Source organism: Ursus maritimus, unplaced genomic scaffold, assembly GCF_017311325.1.
Source record: "Ursus maritimus isolate PB19 unplaced genomic scaffold, ASM1731132v1 scaffold_4, whole genome shotgun sequence".
In the NCBI taxonomy this organism is placed as follows: domain Eukaryota; kingdom Metazoa; phylum Chordata; class Mammalia; order Carnivora; family Ursidae; genus Ursus; species Ursus maritimus.
The window spans coordinates 2846544-2866735 of record NW_024426552.1 but is presented as its reverse complement, the minus strand read 5'-3'; the positions used below and the strand labels follow the sequence as shown (position 1 = coordinate 2866735).

At 59.6% G+C, this 20192-nt stretch overlaps 1 protein-coding gene across 1 annotated transcript; it reads right to left on the bottom strand.

The window, feature by feature from the left end:
• Nucleotides 1-347: 347 nt before the first annotated feature.
• Nucleotides 348-9443, bottom strand: SIK1 (salt inducible kinase 1). Its single transcript, XM_040621860.1, has 13 exons — nt 9283-9443; nt 8729-8845; nt 6348-6411; nt 6009-6170; nt 5800-5924; nt 5573-5696; nt 4724-4947; nt 4273-4422; nt 3708-3830; nt 3375-3591; nt 2544-2822; nt 1778-2012; nt 348-1262 (listed from the first exon to the last, which is right to left on the bottom strand). The coding sequence occupies exons 1-13, from the start codon at nt 9436-9438 to the stop codon at nt 902-904; spliced, it is 2337 nt and encodes a 778-aa protein (XP_040477794.1). The 5' UTR covers nt 9439-9443; the 3' UTR covers nt 348-901.
• Between the last annotated feature and the right edge of the window lie 10749 nt (nt 9444-20192).

The window sequence follows — 20192 nt, the reverse complement described above, 5'->3', positions numbered from 1 at the left end:
CCCGCCACACGCCTGCTGTATTGCACATCCCCCACCCCAGTTGGTTGTTCTTTTTGGACCCTGATAATGAAATGCATAAAAACTTAATTAGCAGCGGAAATAAGATGGGCAGCAGGAAGAAAACTCTCTGGGGCCCTCCAAGGCACGCGGGGGATCCAGGGCACGCACCCCGGGCCGGAGCCCCCGACTCACAGTCCCCCACCCCCTTCCAGTTTCTTCCTGCAGCTCCTCTGAAGAATCCTGGAAACCCGACTCGAGCAGTTGATAAAATTCTCATCTAAAATAAGGAAAAAAACGTCCATGGGGTTCTGATTTCAGGGTAGAGAATTTCAGGAATTTGTAGATTATTTTCTCCTGGGCTGGCCAATAGAGCTTTTCAAAAACGGATGCGTAAAGCAGGAAGTTCACAGTTCTCACTCTGAAGCGTAAATGTTTCGGGAAGTGGAGAATTGTCAACTGAACAAAAAAGGGTACTGAACACACACAGGCACACACACGATGAACACACGGCTCACACATGGTTTCTTCCGAGGCAATCCCTCCGCGGCCCCACCGCCCCCGTGGTCCCCTCCCGCCGCCCCTGACCGACCGCAGTGGCGCTGGCCCGTTCAGCCCAGCCCTGTCACCTCTCGCCCCGCCGCCCTCCTTCCCCTTCCCATCCACCCACCCCGACACGCCCCTCAATTATTATTTTTCTTCAGAAAGTTTCCAGGCCCTACTCAGAGTTACATTTGCTCAGTGCAAAGAAAAAATAAAACAAAAAATCAACTAAAAAGCCAAAACACCAAACGTATTGCTTGTTTCGCTTCTAGAAACTTATTGGCTTCGAGTCCGGAAACATCTTCACATCCTCTGACATTATTGCTTCGAAGGGCCAGCAGCCCGAGCGGAGGCAGGGCCCTCACTGCACCAGCACAAACGTGCCCAGCTGGCCCGCAGTCAGGTCCTCCATCTCACAGTCCGCCTGCGGCAGCCCCGCAGCCACAAAGCTGGGGGGCAGCGTGGCGGCAGGATAGGGGGCCGTGGCATGGCTGATGTGCAGGTGGGTGTCCAGCAGCTGGGCTGCCGAGGCCACCGGGGAGCCCCCGGCTTGCAGGAGGTGGGGTGGCAGCAGCGGGCCGGGCCCCAGCCCCAGCTCCTTCTGGAGTCCTGACACGAGGAGAGCGCCGTCACACGGGGCAAGGACCAGCGGGGCCGGGGGCAGCTGGGGGGCCTGCTGGCAGCTGGGTGGGCCTGCCGGGTGGTGCTGCAGCTGGAGCAACCTGGAGGGGCGCGAGGGGGCAGGGAGGGAGACCAGGTCACTGCCGCTCTGCCTGCTGTGCCTCCCACCAGGTTCCGCCACCCTGCCAGGCGCACAGGCTGCCGGGGTTCCCCGCCACCAGGGCCGAAGGGCCGCCCCGATGAGCCGCGGGCTGGAGCTGCTCCCGACACGCAGCGCTGTGCAACTAATCCCCCGAGCAATTCCGGACATTTCCATTCTCCGTCCTGCTTTTGCAGCAGCTCAGAGACGCCAACCAGACGTGACATTCTCATTCACTGCCCCCTCCGTCCCCCCACTTACAGGAGGGCTTCAAAGCGAGGAAACCCAACTGCTCCCCACCTCCGCCACCATCTACAGGGAACAAGGCCCTACCTCACGGCTCTCCCCATGCTGGGGGAGGTGCACTCATCTGATTACACGGACAAGGGGACCAGCTTAAGAGATAAGGTTACTCAAGAAACCCAGCTGTCCGGGAGTCCTCCCGCAGGGAGCGTGACGGGCGCGAGGCGGGCATACCTTTGCTGGTGCAGAACCTCTTCCAGCAGGCTCCGGCCCTCCCGGCTGCTGGCCCCGCTGCCGTGCAGGCCCGGGCTCTGGGCGGGCAGCTGGAAGGCGCTCAGGCCGCCCCTGGAGGCCCGGCTGGAGGAGGAGGGCTGGCACACCTGACGAGCCAGCCCCTTGATCTTGTTTAGACCCAGGAGCCCTTTGGTCCTTGCGTTCTTCCTCAACTGCTGCCGGAAAGCTTTCAGCCCTGGGGGGGAGGTGCACAACCAGGATGGTCAGTGGATCTCTGTCCCAAGGCTTGCTGGGGCTTGCAGACCTCAGGGAGGCATAAGGAGGGACCCCGTACAAACGTGATGGGATAGATGGACGGCACGCCTTCCTATGGGGGTTATGGGTACTCTCTGGTTACCCGATCACTTCTCACCACAGCCCCCTCCTGGGGCACAGGTGTGAGTCTGGGCACAGGACCCTTTGGGGAAGGAGGGCATGAGCAGTGCCTTGGGACCAGAGAGGGACCCAGGCAGGCAGGTGCGAGCTGCCTTCTCCAGAGTAGAGCTGCTGGGCCTCCCAGTGTCTCCTGGGCTTTTCGGACCAGCCACCAGGAGACTGCGTGAGTTCGTCCTAGAAGACCGGGACACCTAGGACCTGGGAGTACTGCCACTCGGCCACACCCGGCTACACACCGGGGACACGCCTTCTGCCCCAGGATAAAGTGATGCCCTCCAGGGGCACAGAGCATCCTCTGGGAAGGGGAAGTGTGCACGGAAGGGGAAGTCACCTTGAGTGAGCGACGTGTCCGATGCCCTCCGGCCTTCCTGGAAGCTGATGGGGAGCAGAGTGACCCCTCCTGGGGCCCCCTGGGCCTGCAGCACTGGGGTGGCAGACTGGGCTCCCAAGAGCGGTGAGGCCAGTCTGAGAGGACAGCAGGTGCCCAGCAGCCCCTGAGCGGCCAGGCGTCCACTGAGGCCCACGGGGCCGTCGCCTGCTGAGAAGGTCAGACAGCTGTCGGAGCTGGTGCCTTCTGCAGGGCTCGTGGCGGAGGAAGAGATGACGATACCTACGAAGAAGCATGCGCTCTTGAGGGGGGCCCCTGATGCTCCCCAAGGCCAGAAGCAGCCCCCGGCACCCGACAGTTCTCACTACAAATCAGAAGCGGCCACAGCTCTAGCAGAGAAACTGGCACGGAAACCTTCTCCGTACTAGCCTCCTTGTCTCTACCCTCAGCCGTGGTGAGGAGGGGTCCACGACGGCCAGAGCCTATCAGAGTCTGGGAGCTGCGACAGTGGCCGGCCACCAAGAGGGTGCAGCTGCCTCTGCGGCTGACTCGGGGCTCCCACAAGGACGCACAGCGGCCTGGACGGAGGACCTGCCCTCCTGGCACCTGGGGGCAGCTAAGCCCCATACGTCTGCCACCAGAGGGCCATGTGTGGTCTCGGTGCGTGATCTGCACAGCCTCGGGAGTCAAACAACTGACCAATCCGGACACATGTACTTAGAAGCCGCCCGGCAAGAAAGGTACACTTCACATCGGTCGGTCAGAGCCTCAACCGTCAACCCGCCCCCCGGGCCGCACTCCAGGCCCCTGTCCCCAGCCCACAGGGACACTTACACGGAGGGGCGCACGGGGAGAAGCAGGTGGAGACCTCGGCCAGCGTGTGCCTGCGGCCTGTGCTGCCAGACAGGGGCTTCTGGGCCTCCTGCTCCTCCTCCAGGCCCGGGCCCTGCCTGACCTCCTCACTGATGGACGTGTCCAGCAGGCCGCTGGGGGAGATGGAGCGATGCCGGAACACTCCGTTGCAGTTGGCGTCCAGGGGGAAGAGCAAGGGCTGCAAGGGGACAGACACAAACCAGTAACTCCCAGGGCTCTGTGGGACCCAGGCGGGGGACGTCACTCCAGCTGAGAGAACCCCTCCCCGATGGCCACCCAGTGAAGGTCACACACCTGGAGTGAGCTGAGGGGGTCACAGTCTGTGTCGGCCTGCAGGACAGACTGCCCCAAGGCCTGGGGCTGAGGACACAGCAGGGAGGATCGAAAAGAGTCACCGGACAGGCCTTCCTGAGGCACCTGTGGGTCGGCAGAGGACAGACACCATCAGGAACTGGCTCTGGGGACCGTCACAAGCAGCATGACAAGAAAGACCCCACTGGCTTTGTTGTGGGGCTGACAGACGCCAGCCATTAGCTGCCTGGGCTAAGGACATACGCAGCCTCCTCTCTAAGGCCACCCTGCACAGGGTCACCAAAAGGTGTCAAGAGGCCAGAGCGGGGACAGTTAAGGAACAAGTGGCCGCAGGGTGGTGCCTGACCCTCCGCAGAGTGGCCAGCACCCCCCCTCCAGTCTGTGGCTCACACAGGAAACCCCCCCATGCCTAATGGGCAGGAGATGTGACCTGGGGGCCAGTGGGCTCTGCGTCTCACTCCTGGGCCTGTCAGGGCAAGGGATTCTAACGGGCGGGGGTGGGGGGCGCAATCCAAGGCCGAGCTCGCGAAGGAGATGGCTCCCCCACCTCAAAGCCGCTGAGATCTGAGCTCCTGGGCCTCTGCTGCCGGGCCGGGCCAGGCCGGGCGGATGGCGGAGTGTGCCGATACTCCTTCAGCCGCTCGAGGAGGAGGTAATAAATGGCAGCAAAGTGGTTGTAGCTGCTGTTCTGTAGTGACTGGGGGGGAGGGCGGAGAGAAGCGGGGTCAGGGTGAGGCCAGCAGAGAGGGGCGCGGGCGGCAGGGCTCCTGCACGGGGGTGGGGCCTCGGACGCTTCTCATCGAGTGGCTGAGGCTCCCGACAAAACTGTTCCCAGGGTTATTCTTGGGTGGCCGAGAATATCCTTTAGAGGAGTGGACAGCTGGCCCTTAAATTAGCCCATGTTCCCATTTTAACTCGACGGGCCAGTGCCTGCTTTTCCTCGCAAGGAGCGCCTCTGCGGCAGAGTACGCGCGGGGCCGGGCGGGGCGGGCGCTCACCTCCACCGTCCGCTGCCGGTCGATGCCGAGGCTGTGCATGATGCCCAGGGCCTGCTCATCGTAGTGGCCCCGGCCGGAGCCGGAGCCGGGCGCGGAGAAGGCGGGGCAGGCCTGCCGTGGCACGGAGGGCCCGGCCTGCATCCATCTGTGCTGCCGGATCTGGGCGATGGTGATGCGCTTGGCGGGGTCCACCACCAGCATGCGGCGGATCAGCGTCTCGCAGTCTGCGGGGCGACAGAGGCCCGCTGAGCCCAGGGCGGGGGCACCTGCACCCATCCCCACCACCACCCGCCTGGCGCCCGCCACGGCCCTGCTGGGGACGAGACTCCCTTCCCGGGGGCACACAGACGGTGGCTATCCTGAAGAACGCTGAGACTGGGAGCAGTGGCCTGGGCTATCAGTTCAGAACTGCCACCAAGGAGAGCCACCAATCCAGGGCTCAGCCCTCGGGGGGGGGGACGGATGACAACACGGTCTTCCTAACTTGCTCAGACAGAGGGCCACTTAGACTCCCCAGTGACCAGGCCAGCATCCCTGGTGCTGGGGCCGGCGGGGACCTGAGACCAGGCCCTCTCCAGGGGACAGCAGGGCCAAGGCACCCGCCTGCCCCGTAAGTAGGGCATGGAGAAAACACCCAGTGGGTTGGGTCTCTCTTGTGGACAGCTCGTAAACACCCCACGGTAACGCGGGGCTGATTCACAGACCTGCCGGCACACTCAGACACAGTCAAGCAGGCATTTCAGGAAATAAATTCCTCCTCCCTAAAACTCTCATCCCGGGTTGCCCAACAGTTCCTGCAGCAGGCTGACAGCTGGGATGCAGCTGGGGGAGGAGGCTGGCGGCACCTACCTTGAGACATGAAGAAGGGGATGCGGAAGCGGCCTTCCAGCACCCGCTGCCGCAGAGCCGGCAAGTTGGGCCCGTCGAAGGGGAGCGAGCCGCAGACGAGGACGTACAGCACGACGCCGAGACTCTGCAAAGGACCACAGGGCCGTGAGTCAGCGCCCGGGCTACTTAGCTGCTCAGGAGAGCGCGGGAGGCCCACGGGCACCGCACACGCACACGCAGGCTCCTACCCAGATGTCAAGCTGGGGGCCTTCGTACTCCTTCCCTTCAAAGACTTCCGGGGCTGCGTACGGAGGGCTCCCACACCACGTGGACAGGGGCTCTCCTGACTTGTAGAAATTCCCAAATCCAAAATCTGAGGGACAAAAGACGGACGGTGAGGTCACGGCAGACACAGCAGGGTGGCCCTGGGAGGCAAGCGCCCCACCCCCGCCCTTGCCTGCCAGCTTGATGTCCATGCTGCCGTCCAGCAACAGGTTCTCCGTCTTGAGGTCCCGGTGCACAATGTGATGGCTGTGGCAGTACTCCACGGCCGACAGAATCTGCCAGAACTTCTTGCGCGCTTCATTCTCGCTGAGGTGCCCGTTGGAAGTCAAATAATCTGAGGAGCGACAACACAAAGCTATAGCCCGAAAATTCCAGAGGCCGGCCAGCCTCTGGGGCACAGCGGAAGAACGCTGTTGAGTTTTAGGATGGGTGGACCCAGATGCTGGAGGAGCGATTCCTGACAAGTCTGACTGCTTGCTTTCAACAGATACCAAAAAGAGGTGCGGCTTACCAAACATTTCTCCATTTTTTGCGAACTCGGTGACAATGTAAAGCATATCCTTTGTTTCCATGACCTAAAAACACAAAGACCTAACGTTTAACCACACGGAAAGGGAACATACCAGTGGTATAAATAATCCACTTGAACCCCAGTAAATTTTTAACTTTTCCAGGATGAGTGCATCCATTATCTTTAAAAAGGAAAAGAAAATAAACACTTCTGCATTAAAGGAACAAATATGGGGTTCCTATTCAGAAAAAGGATTTAGAACATCAGAGGGGAATTCTTCACCAGCCTGCCTACCCTAACCCACCAGAACCCGCCCGTATCAGTGTGAACCCAACTGCCTCACCGCCCGGAGGCCTCACACCCGGACCCCGGGACACCGGGAGAGCGCTGCTGGGGCTTTCTGCTAGAAGCCCGGCATGCAACGGCCGAGCCAGGCCAGGGGCCAGCACCCACTGAATAATAGATGCACACCCCTCCTTCCCACCTGCCTCACTGACATGATAACTTAGGGGCCGAGAGGCGGCTCTGCCAGGTAAGCAACAACAGACTGCTCTTTGTACAGCAAACCTCTCGGCCTGTGTCAATAGCAACAGCCAAGGTCAAACACACCCGCCAGGTTCATGTCCTGATTGAGAATTTTATCTCGCTTTGAAAACAATTTTTAAAAGAGTCTAAAACATAGCTAATTGGGCAACAAGGTAGAATTTAAACCTGTGGCACCGAAAGAAGGAAAGCCAACTCACGGCCCTGTATTTAAAATATTTCAGAGAGACACACAGAGACAGCACGTTCTTACAGAAACAGACTTCTTTAGGGTTCAAAACATAGTTGTTCCTTAAAAAAGACACCGTAAAGACAACTGCTTTCAGCCATAAATCTAACAAGAAAGTGAATCCAGTGCAGGTCAGTGAGACTTTTCACCGTCCTGGCCCTCAGCGTGTGTGGCAGATTTGAGAGTAAGAACACGGTTTATTCCTTTCCTCAATTCAAGAGAGAGATGGAAGGAGAACGAAGAGTGAACACATTTTGAGTTTTAGAAATCCTCAAGGCAAGGGGGAAGCATCTCCCCAAGGTTGTGTAGCCTGGGCCAGCTGGATGAGAATGACACACCAGTGTCAGACCCCGAGGAGGGACAGGTGCGGCTGCCCAGAGAGCAATGAGAACGTGCACCCCAGAAAGGACCTCCAACCCCGGGGACGTGAGCCGTGTGCCGTCTAACTGGGCTGCTTCACACAGTGGTGCGCAGAGGGACAGGGAGGTGCACCCCGGCTCGTCCGTCCGGCAAAGTCAAAATCAGGGCTCAGCCCACTGCTGCGGAACCGGGCCAGGCACTGCTCTCAGGCACTGACATCAGGGACCACGAGGAAACGACTGAGCAAAGCAGCACAACTCAGAGATGAACACCGCACAGACCAGAGTGGATGGCGACGGGGGCCCTGCACGTAATGACTCTGAGTAAACGGTCATTCAGGGGAACACAAGCCCGATGACGCCATTTCCGAGGGATAATTTTCTATTCTCGTTCCCTCTCCTACCACACTGTGCCCCCAGCCTTGCCGACTGCACAGACGCACACACCGTGCCATACTCATCTCAGAGTCACAGGCCTTCACGAGAACCACCACAAGGAACTGACACCCAACCCACCTGGATGGAACACCGAGCATTTGCAACGAACTTCTTCTGCGAGCACACGGGGAGCTCAACACGAGACTGCTTAGCTTTGCTGTCCTAATTAAATCGACGCTTACATTCCAAAGATATAATTTCTTAGTTTCAACACGATAACAAAAATAAAGTCATGAAACAAACCAACAGGCAGACTGGGCGAGGCGTGTTCTTAACCTGGATTAAATGACAAGTTCCCTGTTCTCACTGTGGCAAAAGTATTTTCATCTCTCCGTTTTTGATGTAAGAGTTTAAATGGGAAGACAGGTGCTCCCTGCTGCCTTTGCAAAGGTAAGTTTACAAAAATGGGTAAGAGCAGCCAGTTTTCAAGTCTAATAATTATCTGCCAAGGTGGAAGTGTCTGTTTCACTGAGATCTGTCCTTCTACACGACTGCTTGGCTTGTGGCAACACACAGATCTGGTTGTTTTCATAGTAAACTAAATGTAACCACCCACATCTAAGCATCTAAAACTGGAATGGATGACAATACTAACTAAAATTTTGATGAAGCAAATCTCAATTACGATCCAAAAGCAAGAAAACAATTGAAAATACATCTGAAGAGCTTACAAAAATCAATTTACCCTCCACAACCAACTCCCTGACTGCCACACATAACCAAAGATGGGCAAAATTCAGAAACTGCAGATGTATTGCTGCAAATAACACACTTGCTAGGAGCAACAGCAAAAGGCAAACTTGAGTCCTTACCTGGTAAAGCTTTATGATGTGAGGATGATTCAGAAGCTTCATGATCTGAACCTCACGATATATTTTCTCCAAATTGCTTGAATCTAATCGAGTTTTATCGATTATTTTTATTGCAACCTACGGTTTAAAAAAAAGATATTTTGTTTAAAAAAAAACACCTTTCCTTTACACATTATATTTTTTGCTGTTTAATTTCTAAAACACTTTATGTCCCCAAAAGATCACAAAAAGTTGGGGGGAAAAATAACCAGAGTAACCATCAGTAGTACTGAAAACAGTCAAAGTTAAGTAAGTTTCCTAAGTCCCTGCTGGCTCCCTTTACAGGGCTCCGCCGGATCCCAAGCACCACACTCCTGCGTTATGTGGTCATTTCCCTCCCTACCGTCCCCTAATATCTGTATTATTCAGAATCATAATATAAAGCATTTTGTCTTCACGGAACTGAAAACTGTCAGCGCTGAGACATTACACGATGAACGCTAAGGACAGGGATTCTGCCCAGCAGCCCCCAGGATGGGTCCCCCCAGGACAGGCCGGGTGGCCGCCCCACGCACCTGGGTTTTAGTGACTCGATGTCGGGCCAGCTTCACCACGGCGAAATTGCCCTTGCCCAGGGTCCGCTCGACATCGTAGAAGCCCACCCGGAGGGGCTTCTGTTGGCCCTGGCTAGAGCCCGCGGGGGCCGCGCTCAACTCGGACATGATCACCATGGCTCCGCGCCGCACCTGCGGGCCACCGGGAGCGCGCTCAGCGCCGGACCGACCCGACCCAGCCCGGCCCCGGGGGGCACCGCCCCTGCCGCCCCCGCGCTCTGCTCCAATCCAACCTCCTCAGCCCGCCGGGCGCGTGCCCGCTCTCACGCCCTCCCCGCCGCCGGGGTCCGCTCCACTCCTGTCCCTAAGACCCTCAGCCCTGCGGGGCGCCTGGACCACTCCACCCCGCCGCCCGCGGCCGGCTCCAACCCACCCGCGGATCCCCCAGCCCTGGGGAGCGCGTGGGCCCGCTCCCACCCCCACCGACCCCTGCTGTTGCTCAGCTCCATCCCGACCCCCGTTCCCCTAGCCCCGCGGGGCTCCTGGACTCACTCCCACCCCGCCGCCCGGACCCCCAGCCCCGCGGGGCGCTGCGACCCGCTCCCACGCCGCACCCCCGCCCCTGCCCCGCCGCCCGCAGTCGGCTCTATCCAGATCCCCAGATCCCCCAGCCCCGCGGGGCACCTGGACCCGCTCCCGCACCATCCCTTGCCCCGCCGCGGGCGGCCGCCTCCATCCCTAACGCCGGCCCCGCAGGGCGCCTGGACACACTCCCAACGCGCCGCTCGAGGTCGGTTCCATCTCGACCCCCAGACCCTTTTAGCCCCGCGGGGCTTGTAACCCGCTCCCACGCCGCCCCCTGCCCCGCCGCCCGCGGTCGGCTCCATTTCGACCCCCAGACCCCATTAGGCCCGCGGGGTCTGGAAACCCGCTGCTACACCGCCCCTCGCTCCGCCGCCCGCGGTCCGCTCCATCCCGACCTCTGGACCGCGAGCCCCGCGGGGCTGGTAACCCGCTCCCGCGCCGCCCCCCACCCGCCCCACAACAAAGGGGAGCCCGGTGGCGGCGGCGGGGCGAGCGGCGTCCGGGTCCGCGACCCCCACGCGCGCGCCTACGGGCCCCGGAGCCCGGCGCGGCAGTCGGAAACGGGAGCCTCGGAGCCCCGGAGCCCGGCCCAGCCGCTCCGAGCCCAGAGGCTGCCACCCTGGCCTCGCCGCCGCCTCACCTCTGCCAGCCTCCAAGCGCCGAGGCAGGGCCGCCGCTCGCCCCGCGGTCCCCGCCGCGCGCTCGGCCGCTCGCGCTGCTCCGGCGCCTGCTGCTCTGGCGCTTGCTGCTCGGGCCGCCACCGCCGCCGCCGCCCGGGCCGTGCCGCATGTCAGCTCTGAGGCCGCGCCGCGCGCTCGGGCAGCACGCGCCGCCCGCTGCTTGGCTCCCCTGCCCCCGCCCCGCCCCGGCCTCGCCCGGCCCCCCTCGGCCCTCGCCCCGCCCCTGCCCCGGCTCGCCACCGCGCCGGCCCCGCCCCGCCCCGCCGGCCCCGCCCCCGCCGCCGCCGCCGCCGGATTGATACATCCCCATTGACGTCGCTTTGACGCCAGAGCGACGCGCGGCCGAGCGCCAGGCGAAGGGAGAGCGGGAGATCGGGCCGTTGCCAAGAGACTGGCGGCTCTGACGCGCGCGCTGATGGGGCCGTCGCCCTGGCGACCGCGGAGCGGTGACGTCAGGGGCGCCGGCCGCCCCAGGCCCGCGGAGGCCTGCCCTCCCGCCCGCTCCCGCGTTCCCGCCGGCGCGCGCCCCCTACCGGGCGCCGCAGGCGCTGCAGGCAGCTTGGCCTCCAGTCTCCGGGCGCAGCCTTCCGCCTGCACGCGAGCTCACAGCAGTCTTCGCGCGGCGCCCCCTCTTGTCGCGCTCCCCCCAAAGGCTTGGTTCTAGTGGCTCCCAAACCCCACCAAGTGCAGCACAGCAGTGGCTGCGTCCTCTCTAGACCCCTAGTTCAGGGTCCCCGTTATCGGGGAATGGGGCCCATGTGTCCCCCAATTTACAACGGAAGTGCTCGGCCTTGGCGCCTCTACTAGGAGAAGTAGCAGGTGGGGCTCGGGGAAGCTCGCAGACTTGCAGAATGGGGCCACACGGGGTGCCAGGTGCCCGCACGCCATCTCCCACTCCCCGAATCGGCCCGCCCCATCCCGGAGAAGCGCCGAGGGCCGCCGGGGACCCTGTGGAGCTCCGCGGCTCCGGCTGTGCAGGGTCTGCGGGCAGCCCGCCTCCGGTCAGGTTCTGCGCGAATCTCTATTGTTTAGCTAGTGAGAAACATAAACACAGGGAACCGGATCCGCGTCTTCTGACCACCTACCTGCCGACCCGCACAGGTGGCCGGGGGGTAGGATGGGGGGCTTCTCCCGGCCGTGCCCCATCCGCGGCGCGTCGGGGGCGTGGCTCAGCTCGCCCTGCCCTTTCTCCATCGAAACTGCTGGTCAGCGGCTCGTGGGGACAGGAGGGGGTGCTGGGACCTTTGTCAGGGAATCCCCGGGCTTTGAGGAAGTCACCTGGCGGCATGGAGAGCGGCGAAAAGGCCCAGAAGGCCGATTCCTGGGAAGCCAGAGGTGTCGGTGGGAGTGGGTCTTCAGGTTCTTGGGACCAGCTATGGGAAACCGAGTTAGCAACACCCTTAGCGAGGCGGTGTTGGCGCGGTCCTCAGGTGCCCCGGTGCTGTGCGTCCAGACACGGGAAGGACTCTGCTCCTTGGGGGAGCAGCCCCTCTGCAGAGGGCCAACAGGTGGGGTCCCCTTCAGGCTAGGACTTCTCCTTGCCAGCACTGGACACTCTGCAGGTCCTGTGCGGTGGGTTACTTCTGTCTGCTGCCTGTTTCCCCGGAGCGGCAGGGGAGCAGTCCCGTGCCCCTCCAGACTGGTGCCCTGCAGCCTTGTCCCTGTTAAAGGGGAGGCTGGACAGGATGAAAATGGCACTGGGTGACAACCTCCGTGGGTACTGTTGCTCACTCCGTGTTCCTTTATGCCTCAGCAGAAAATAAAAACTTCTTTAAGGGAAGACTGAGGCTATGGGTGAATGGTATTTTTTGAACATTAGGCATTAGGAAGGCAGTGGTGTGGGATTAAACTCTATAACCTCGAATCATTTTCCCTTGTGTTACATGAAAATCTACTTCATAGGAGGGCCTGGGGTGCAAGACTTTAGTGAGATGGATGCAGAACTTGGAAGCCTTCTTCCGGAGGCTTCCATGTGTGGGCAGTCTCCTGGAGACGTGGCTGGCCTGGCAAGGGTACCACATCAGACTCAGATGTGCTTCTCCTGATGCCCCGGCGGCAGCCAGACCAAATATTTCCCGATCGCCCCTCCCTGAGTGGTCTTTTGTAGGTCAGTTTTGAAGGGCCTCTCGAGGAGGCCTAACCCCACAGTTTTCCTTCGTCTTTCAGAAGTGTCCTTATTATCTGTCCCGGATTTATCCGCCGAGAATTTGGAGGAGGATTTTTACTCTTTTCCAGCTGAATCATTGACAACTGCTTTTCTTCCCTTCTGGGGGGTCCCACTAAACTCCTAGAAGAGCGAGACTCAGAGAGAAGAAGCCGGGGACCTGAGCACTCACCTGCTGCCCTTCATTCTGAGACCTCAGAACTTTCCACAGGCTCATCCAGGGGACACCCAGCAAACTGGGCTCCTCTGCCCCCTCCCACCCCAGGTTTAGCCAAGTCTTTTGAAAGGTCATAGGTGTTTGCAAACACCTGGCTGGCTGTTTGGAAACATTCTGTCATCACCGAATAAAACCTGCAGCCAACAGAGCCAAAGCTGCCTTCCCAGAGAAGGTCCCTGAACCCGGGCACCTTTGACCCCCCACTCTCAGCCCGTCCTGAGCTTCCGACCATCTGAACAGCCCTGTGTGGGCTGTGGCCACCTCCCGGCCCTTGGGTGGTGAGGGCGTTGTGCAGACAATGCTGGCTGGGCCGGGGAAGTTCTGACCTCAGAGCGGCTGTCATCTCTCCCAGTGGGGTTCCTCCTGGCACCCCTAGGAGTTTGCCATTGACGGGCCTCTGGTCCCAAGTGTCTTTGATTATTGTTTGCATCCTTGGCACATGGAGGCCAGAACTCCTTCCAGAATCCTTGATTTCTTTTCAGATGTCTAGTCTTGCCTGCTTTGCACATGTTATGAGGGAGAAAAAAAATACATAGCGTGTGCTTCGGTCGGGGTAAGCAAACGGTCAGACAAATGCCGCACTTAACGTAACGGAAGCAATGCTCTCACAGTCTGCAAGAACGCACTGTTGGGCGCGTGTGTGTGCGTGTGTGTGTGTTTTGTATATTGTTGCAGATGTGGGAGAGGCAGTAACTCAGATTTCTTTTCCATTTGGAATTTCTTAACCCTGACTTATAATTGCAGTGTTTCTGGAATTCATCTTAATGTTTTTAGGTCTTGAGATGGGGGGACCCTAGCAAGTGGGTCTCTTTAATATTCACACGTTCCTGGCTGGGCTGGGCAAGAACAAGTCATCAAATTCTCAAAATAAGTCAGTAAGTGCAGAGCGGGTCTGAAGACAGCATTGATACAGATGCAGGCGTGCACCCAGCCTGGCCGCGGGCGGTGTTCTGAACTGGCTCCCTCCAGGTGAAAGGTGGTGGGGACGGCAGCGCCCCGTTCAAGATGGCTTTCCCTTTGTCACCAGTAGGAAGACAAGACACTTTTCCTTCTGGACACTCTCCTCCTAGATTCCCGAGGCCCTTCTTTGTCCTCTGGCTGTTTCATTTGGTTTTGTGGGGCTTACTTAAGGCATCAGCCCGATGACTGCAGGTATCTGAAGATAAGCTGGGCTGCAGCAGCATCCTCAGAGCTCAGGGGTGGCCCTGGTTCCCTCTCCTCTGTGTTACCTTTGCAGATGCGTGCACACCGCATCAGGGAATCACTGCCCCGGCCTGGGGCTCGGCAGATAGAAGAAAGCACGAAGCCTCAATGAACAGCCAGCTCTGATGTTATCGCCTCCTATATCACCGCTCCTCTGGGACGCATTTGGTCTGCAACTGTCTCGGTCGTGGTCACACTCCTCAGTCCAGGCCCTCTGCAGGCTGGGAGGGAAGGCATCCTGGGTCTTGGGGACACTGGGGCGGGGGTATGGGCCCTGAGGAGGCCTGGAAAGGCAGCCACGGGACAGGCAGGGCAGAATTCCAACACCCTGGGCTTATACACATAGACACACCAGCAAACTCTTTCTATTCTCGGGCCAGTTGGCTCTCGAATGCAGAGTTCTAGGGCTCTGGCTCCCATTTCCATCTCTGTCACCAGTGAGGAATCACCGATGTGGCTAATGGGCTTGCCTGATATCAAAATGAGTCTGTGGTCGATGCCAACAGACCTTCGGGTGTCTGTCTCGCTCATCAGTGTTTTGTAGACAGCGGTCTTAAGGGAGCTGGGGGTGGGAGGACACCTAGGACAGGGCCAGGGAGCAGCAAGGGCCTGAAACAGAGGCATCAGTACTTACCAGGGGCTCGTTTAAGAAAAGTAGCACCCAGAAACCTGGTGGGGATGTTCACATATCCTGGTCCCATCCCCAGAGTAAAGCACCTGCCCTCAGGTGAAGGAAAACCACACCTGTAAATGCCATGGTTCCCCACTGTTTTTCTGCCGGTCCCAAGCAACTGGGGAGACAGGTTCTTTCCTTTTTTTTTTTTTTAAGATTTTATTTTATTTATTTGACAGAGAGACAGCCAGCGAGAGAGGGAACACAAGCAGGGGGAGTGGGAGAGGAAGAAGCAGGCTCCCAGAGGAGGAGCCCGATGTGGGGCTTGATCCCAGATCGCCAGGATCACACCCTGAGCCGAAGGCAGACGCTTAACAACGGAGCCACCCAGGCGCCCCATGGGAGACAAGTGATGACCCTCCATGTTGCAGGGTGGAGGAAGCCTCTGGGACACTCTGGCCTTGTGCAGACCAAGAACCAGGACCAGGAGCCCCAGTGTGGCCACATCCCTTATTCTGGGCTTTGTGTAGGCGATGCACAGAGCGCCCCGATTCCTTCTGGGAGTAGTGATTCTTGTCTGATCGTCTCCAGGGTACCCACTGGCATCAGCATGCAATACTGTCCTTTTCGTGACTAGTCACTCATTCAGACACGATGTGAGTTGCTCTTGTGCGTCAGAACTGTGAATAGGCACGTGCCCAGACCACGGCGTGGACGGTGACCGCCTTGCTGACAGGGACGGAGTGGGCAGGGAGGGGCAGGCTCACCAGGGAGGGGAGGTCCAGGCGTATGGTGCCCGGGAGTCACCCACCAGGAGTCCACCCCGGCTCACGAGCGTCTGCCGTGTGTCGTGCCTGATTTGGGAGTGGAGCCCAGTAGGAAGGAAACAGACAAGGTGCCTTTTCTCGAGGGTAGACATCTAATTAAGGAGACAGACAACAGGACATGAGATGATGAGGAAGATGCTTTCCGAAGCTAAGAACAAGGGAGAGAAAGTGATTCCAGGTGACAGAGTGGAGGTGCTGGGCAGAGGAAGGGGCCTTGCACGGGGAGCTCCTTCCGTGTCCCCCGAGAGAAGACAGAGGGTGTGGACACAGGGCAGGAGGGCAGGAGGAGGCTGCTGAGGGGACACAGGAGAGGGGGAATCCGGGCCAGCTCCCAGGCTGGACAGGCACAGACGGTGGACACGCTGGGCATCGTCGAATGTGCATTTACAAGTTACTGCACGGGCGGCCGTGTGACTTTTCTCTGGAGGTGCTTGGATGAGGACCGGTGTGGCCTAAGTGTGTATCTGGACTCAAGCAGGGGTGGGGCATTGCCAGGCGAGGGGGGTGGCGGGGAAAGAGACCAGGATGAGGAGGGGAAAGGAGTTTGGGGTGTTCTTCTGGCAGTGGACCCATCCTGAGTGTGGCTTCCCCACGGGGGAAGGAGGGATAGAGCGCAGGGGTGCAGGTCTGGGCGGAAGGGGGGGGAGGCACAGGGCGGCGGGGGGAGTTTAAGAGATTTGCCCAGCCCAGACCCTGGGGCGGAGGCAGAGGACTCCCCCGTCCAGGAGCAGCTTCCTGGGGGAACCCATGGCAGGACAGGCAGTGGCAAAGAGGCAGGGACACTGGGTCTCTGCGGCCATGGGATGGATCCCAGGCACTTTCAGCAGTGCCGAGGGGGCACAAAATCAATAGAAATTGTTCAGTAGGAAATTAAGAAAATACAGAAGTATGTAAAGACAAAACCAGAAAACACTGGTGATGCTATCGGCAGTGTGAGATTTCTCCCCCAGGCTTTTCATAAAAACAGCACGGACACCCTTTCCGCCCACCGTTTGCACCAGCCACATACGGGAAGCTGTTGCCATGTCATGAACGGTCATCCGCGTCAGCCTGGAATCCTGCAGCGCAGGGGGCTGAATCATCCCCGATTTAACCCCTGGTTGCCCTCCCCTCCATGCTGACATCTTGGTCCCTCTGATGAGGCTTTCCTCTGACATTCCCGGGAGGCCGGTTTGGAGATGATGCGGCTGTCGGAGAGGCGAGAGGCCTCTGGGTCACAACCGGACACCCGGCCTGGCCAGCTCAGGATGGCGCAGGCCCAGCACGGAGGGTGGTCCCTGGAGGCCAAGGGCAGGAGCGCAGGAACCGCGGGGCATGCAGATCCTGGGGACCTGCAGACTCAGGCCACAGCAAGGCTTGGGGGCCCTGGAGAGCAGAGAGCACCTCACCTCCCCCCCACGGTTGCCAAGGTGACTCGGAGGCCTCTGATTGCCCAGGAGGACATGCGGCTTTGGGCTCCGCACGGCGTCTTTTCCGTACAGCCTGCAAAGGTGCTTTCATTCTTTCTGACCTGGTTTCCATGGTTTTTGGTATCGTTGTTGTGTTGTTTGCTTAAAAAGAAAACACGTAGGCTTATGTCATGAGGAGGCAAAGACGTCACAGGCATCAACGAGTAAAAATGACTAGAAGCTGGTGCGCAGACCACACACCTGCAGTGACATCTCCCACGTACAGAGTGACAAGCAATGAGCCGTGCAGAGACAGGACATGACACCAAGTGGGACAGAGCCCAGTGGGGCTAGCACTCCTCGGTGGTGGTCCCTTCGAAGCCAGAGAGAACAAAAATGTTGTGGGGCAGAAAACAGCTCAGCCCCAAACCACGCAGAACAGGTGAGAGTTTTCAGGTGGGCAGAGACTCTCGGGACCAGCTGGCCCAGGAAGAAGGACCCACCAGCCCTGCCTCAGGGCCGGGAATCTCTGGTTCACTCCAAGACCTGGAAGGAAGCTTCTAGAGCCGTCTCACAAACCAAAGACCTAAAACCAGCAGGCAAGGCTCAGGACCCGGGCCACCAGGATTGGAACCACAGAAGTGTGAGATCTGCAAAGCAGCTGGGTCTGCTCAGAGCCACTGTGCAGGTGTGGAGGACGCAGTGGGCCGCCTCCCAGCTCCCCGGCCACGTCCGCCAGCAGAGGGGACATGAGCCGTGTGATGGTGTGATGTGGTGTGAGCTATTCTGAACCCCAAAGCGGTTTTATCACCTGAAGAGCAGAGGTGGCCCCTGCATCCTTGCCAACCCCCCCCCGCTCCAGCATTGCCTCCATCCCGACAGAGGGCAGCCCAGGAGCTCCCGGGGCAAATACGCTCTCGGCGCAGGCCTGCAGTACCACGCGGAGTCTGGGCTCCCCGCACCGCTGCTGGGAAGTCTCTCGTCCTTGCCACTGGCTGTCGGGCCCCCAGGGCTGGGGACTAGTCAGTGGCAGCTGAGCCATGGGAGGAAGGAGGGCTGTCCACTCCAGGCCAACTCACGGCCCAGCTCCCACTGACCCGGCTCAATGGCCTGTGGTCCCAGTGTCCTCAGGTTGGTGTGAGGAGTACCTGAGAGGCTTTTGGGAGCCCCTCAGTGCAGGGAGGGCCCACAAGGGGCAACTGTGCCATAATAGGGCAAGTTCAGTAGTGGGATATCCCAGAGGAGCTGGCAGCGAGGGGCACCTGATGTGCAGGGCCATGGGCTCTGTGGGCCGTGGGGCGAGGGACAGATGGAGCCCATGGCGGCGGGAGGCTCAGCGAGCAGGGCAGACGTGTGGGTGTCAGGAAGCTGGGGCGGCACGGTCCACTGAACAGGACTGTGACGTGAGACGTCTTGCTGTGCCTTGGCCTCGGGCCCCGGAACTGAAGTCACCCTGACCGCGCGGCTCCCATCTCTCCGCTCCGGGAGTGCCCTCCTCCAGGTCCCCCCACCCAGAGCTCAGCCACTCAGAGAAGGCACCCAGATGGCGGCCGCCACACCTCCCCCTCCCTTCTCAGTCCCTCCACCTCCTGGGTGCTCGCCCCAGGTTCCTGGGCCCCAGGACCCTGCTCCTTCCAGGCCTGAGCCGGCGTCCTCCCCGAGTGGGGCCCAGCGGCACCCAAAGACACCCCCGGGCCCAGCCGCTGCAAGTCATCTGGGTCAGACGCTCTCTCACTCTCTGCCCCTGAAACCAGATGAGGGACGGGGAGAGAGGACGAGGTAGGAGACATTCAGGTTCTAGGGACAGAAGTTTTCCTTTGTACGATTCCTATAGGCCTCAGGATGGGGTTCGACAGCTCTCAGGGCACCCTTCCTCCCTGTTAATTAAGAGTCTGGGCTCACACACAGGGAGGTGGCCATATGCCCCATAGCCCGTATTTTGATGTGTGGATGGCCAAGCAGGGACATTCAGGCCCACACAGCTCGCTGTACCCCACCCTACCTGTTCCGTGTGTCTGAGGATGCCGGCCTGGGTCAGGGGCCAACAGGTCTGAGGGTCCCCCTAGATATGCTCGGTCTCAGACCTCCATTCCAGAGGCCCCTCTCCAGTCCCAGCCAACATTCAGTCCTGGTCTGAAGGGGGTTGATTTTCCTAGCTGGTGTCTTTAGTCCTTGGGTCAAAGGCAACAGCCTCTGGGCCTCCTGGGCTCACATCTGAAGAGTAGGACCCTCGGTGTGCTGAAAACCACCCAGCTTCCTGGGGCAGCCAGAAGGTTGGGCCTCAACCTTGAGTTGTTTCTCTATCGGCTTATTTACATCCATGTGTATGTTCAGGGGTGTGGCTAGAACAGGTGTCTAAAGGCTCCTACCCCTGCCCAGAGTAAGCTACTCTTCTAAGGAGAGGCCCAGGGCGGGGCAGGATGCTGGGGCCATGGCCCTGGACCCCGGAATTCCTGCTCTGGCCACATTCTCCTGACTCTGGGGAGAAGCCCAGGCTGGGGCAGGGGGAGGTCAGGAGCTTACTGAACAGAAAAGCAGAGACAGGTGGGCCAGACACAATCCGGGCTATGCGGGTGTCACCCTCTGTTCCTGGGAGCCCCACCCACTACGTCATCTCTATTCCCTTTAAAAAGCCAGGTCCACAAAACCGCAATGAGACATCACTTCGCATCCATCAGGATGGCTAGCACAAAAAAAAACCAAAAACGAAAACAGCAGGTGTTGTCCAGGATGTGATTTTGGACCCTCGTGCACTGTGAGTGGGAACGTTCAACGGGGCGGCTGCCGTGGAAACAGTATGGTGGCTCTCCAAAAAGCCGCACCAGGATCCCCACACGAGCCAGCGCTTCCACGGCGGGGCCTATGCCCCCGAGAACTGAAAGCAGGGACTTGAAGAGGCGTTCTTTAGGATTCTTCACAAGAGCTCAAACGTGCAAGCAATCCGAGCGTCCCGCGGTGGATGAATGATCTCCGCGGTGTGGGACAGCCACTCACCGGAGTACTACGAAGCCCTAAAAAGGAAGGGCGTCCTGACACCTGCCACGACACGCATGAGCCTCGAAGACGCCTGCCGAGTGACCTGAGCCGGTCGCTGAAGGGCAGATGTTCTGATCATGAACACAAGATTCCTACAGAGGCCAGATTCCTAGCGACAGAAAGTAGAATGGGGTTTGCAGGAGGGGGATGGGAGGCAGTGTCTCATGGGGACAGAGTTTCTGTTTGGAAAGATGGAAAGTTCTGGAGATGGCTGGCAG

Coding starts and splice junctions, on each gene's coding strand:
- SIK1 (XM_040621860.1), bottom strand. CDS start 9,438: ATGGTGATCATGTCCGAGTTGAGCGCGGCCCCCGCGGGCTCTAGCCAG. Junction 6,171..6,347: donor AAAAAATGGAGAAATGTTTG/GTAAGCCGCACC, acceptor GTCGCTCCTCAG/ATTATTTGACTTCCAACGGG. Junction 5,925..6,008: donor CATGGACATCAAGCTGGCAG/GCAAGGGCGGGG, acceptor TTTGTCCCTCAG/ATTTTGGATTTGGGAATTTC.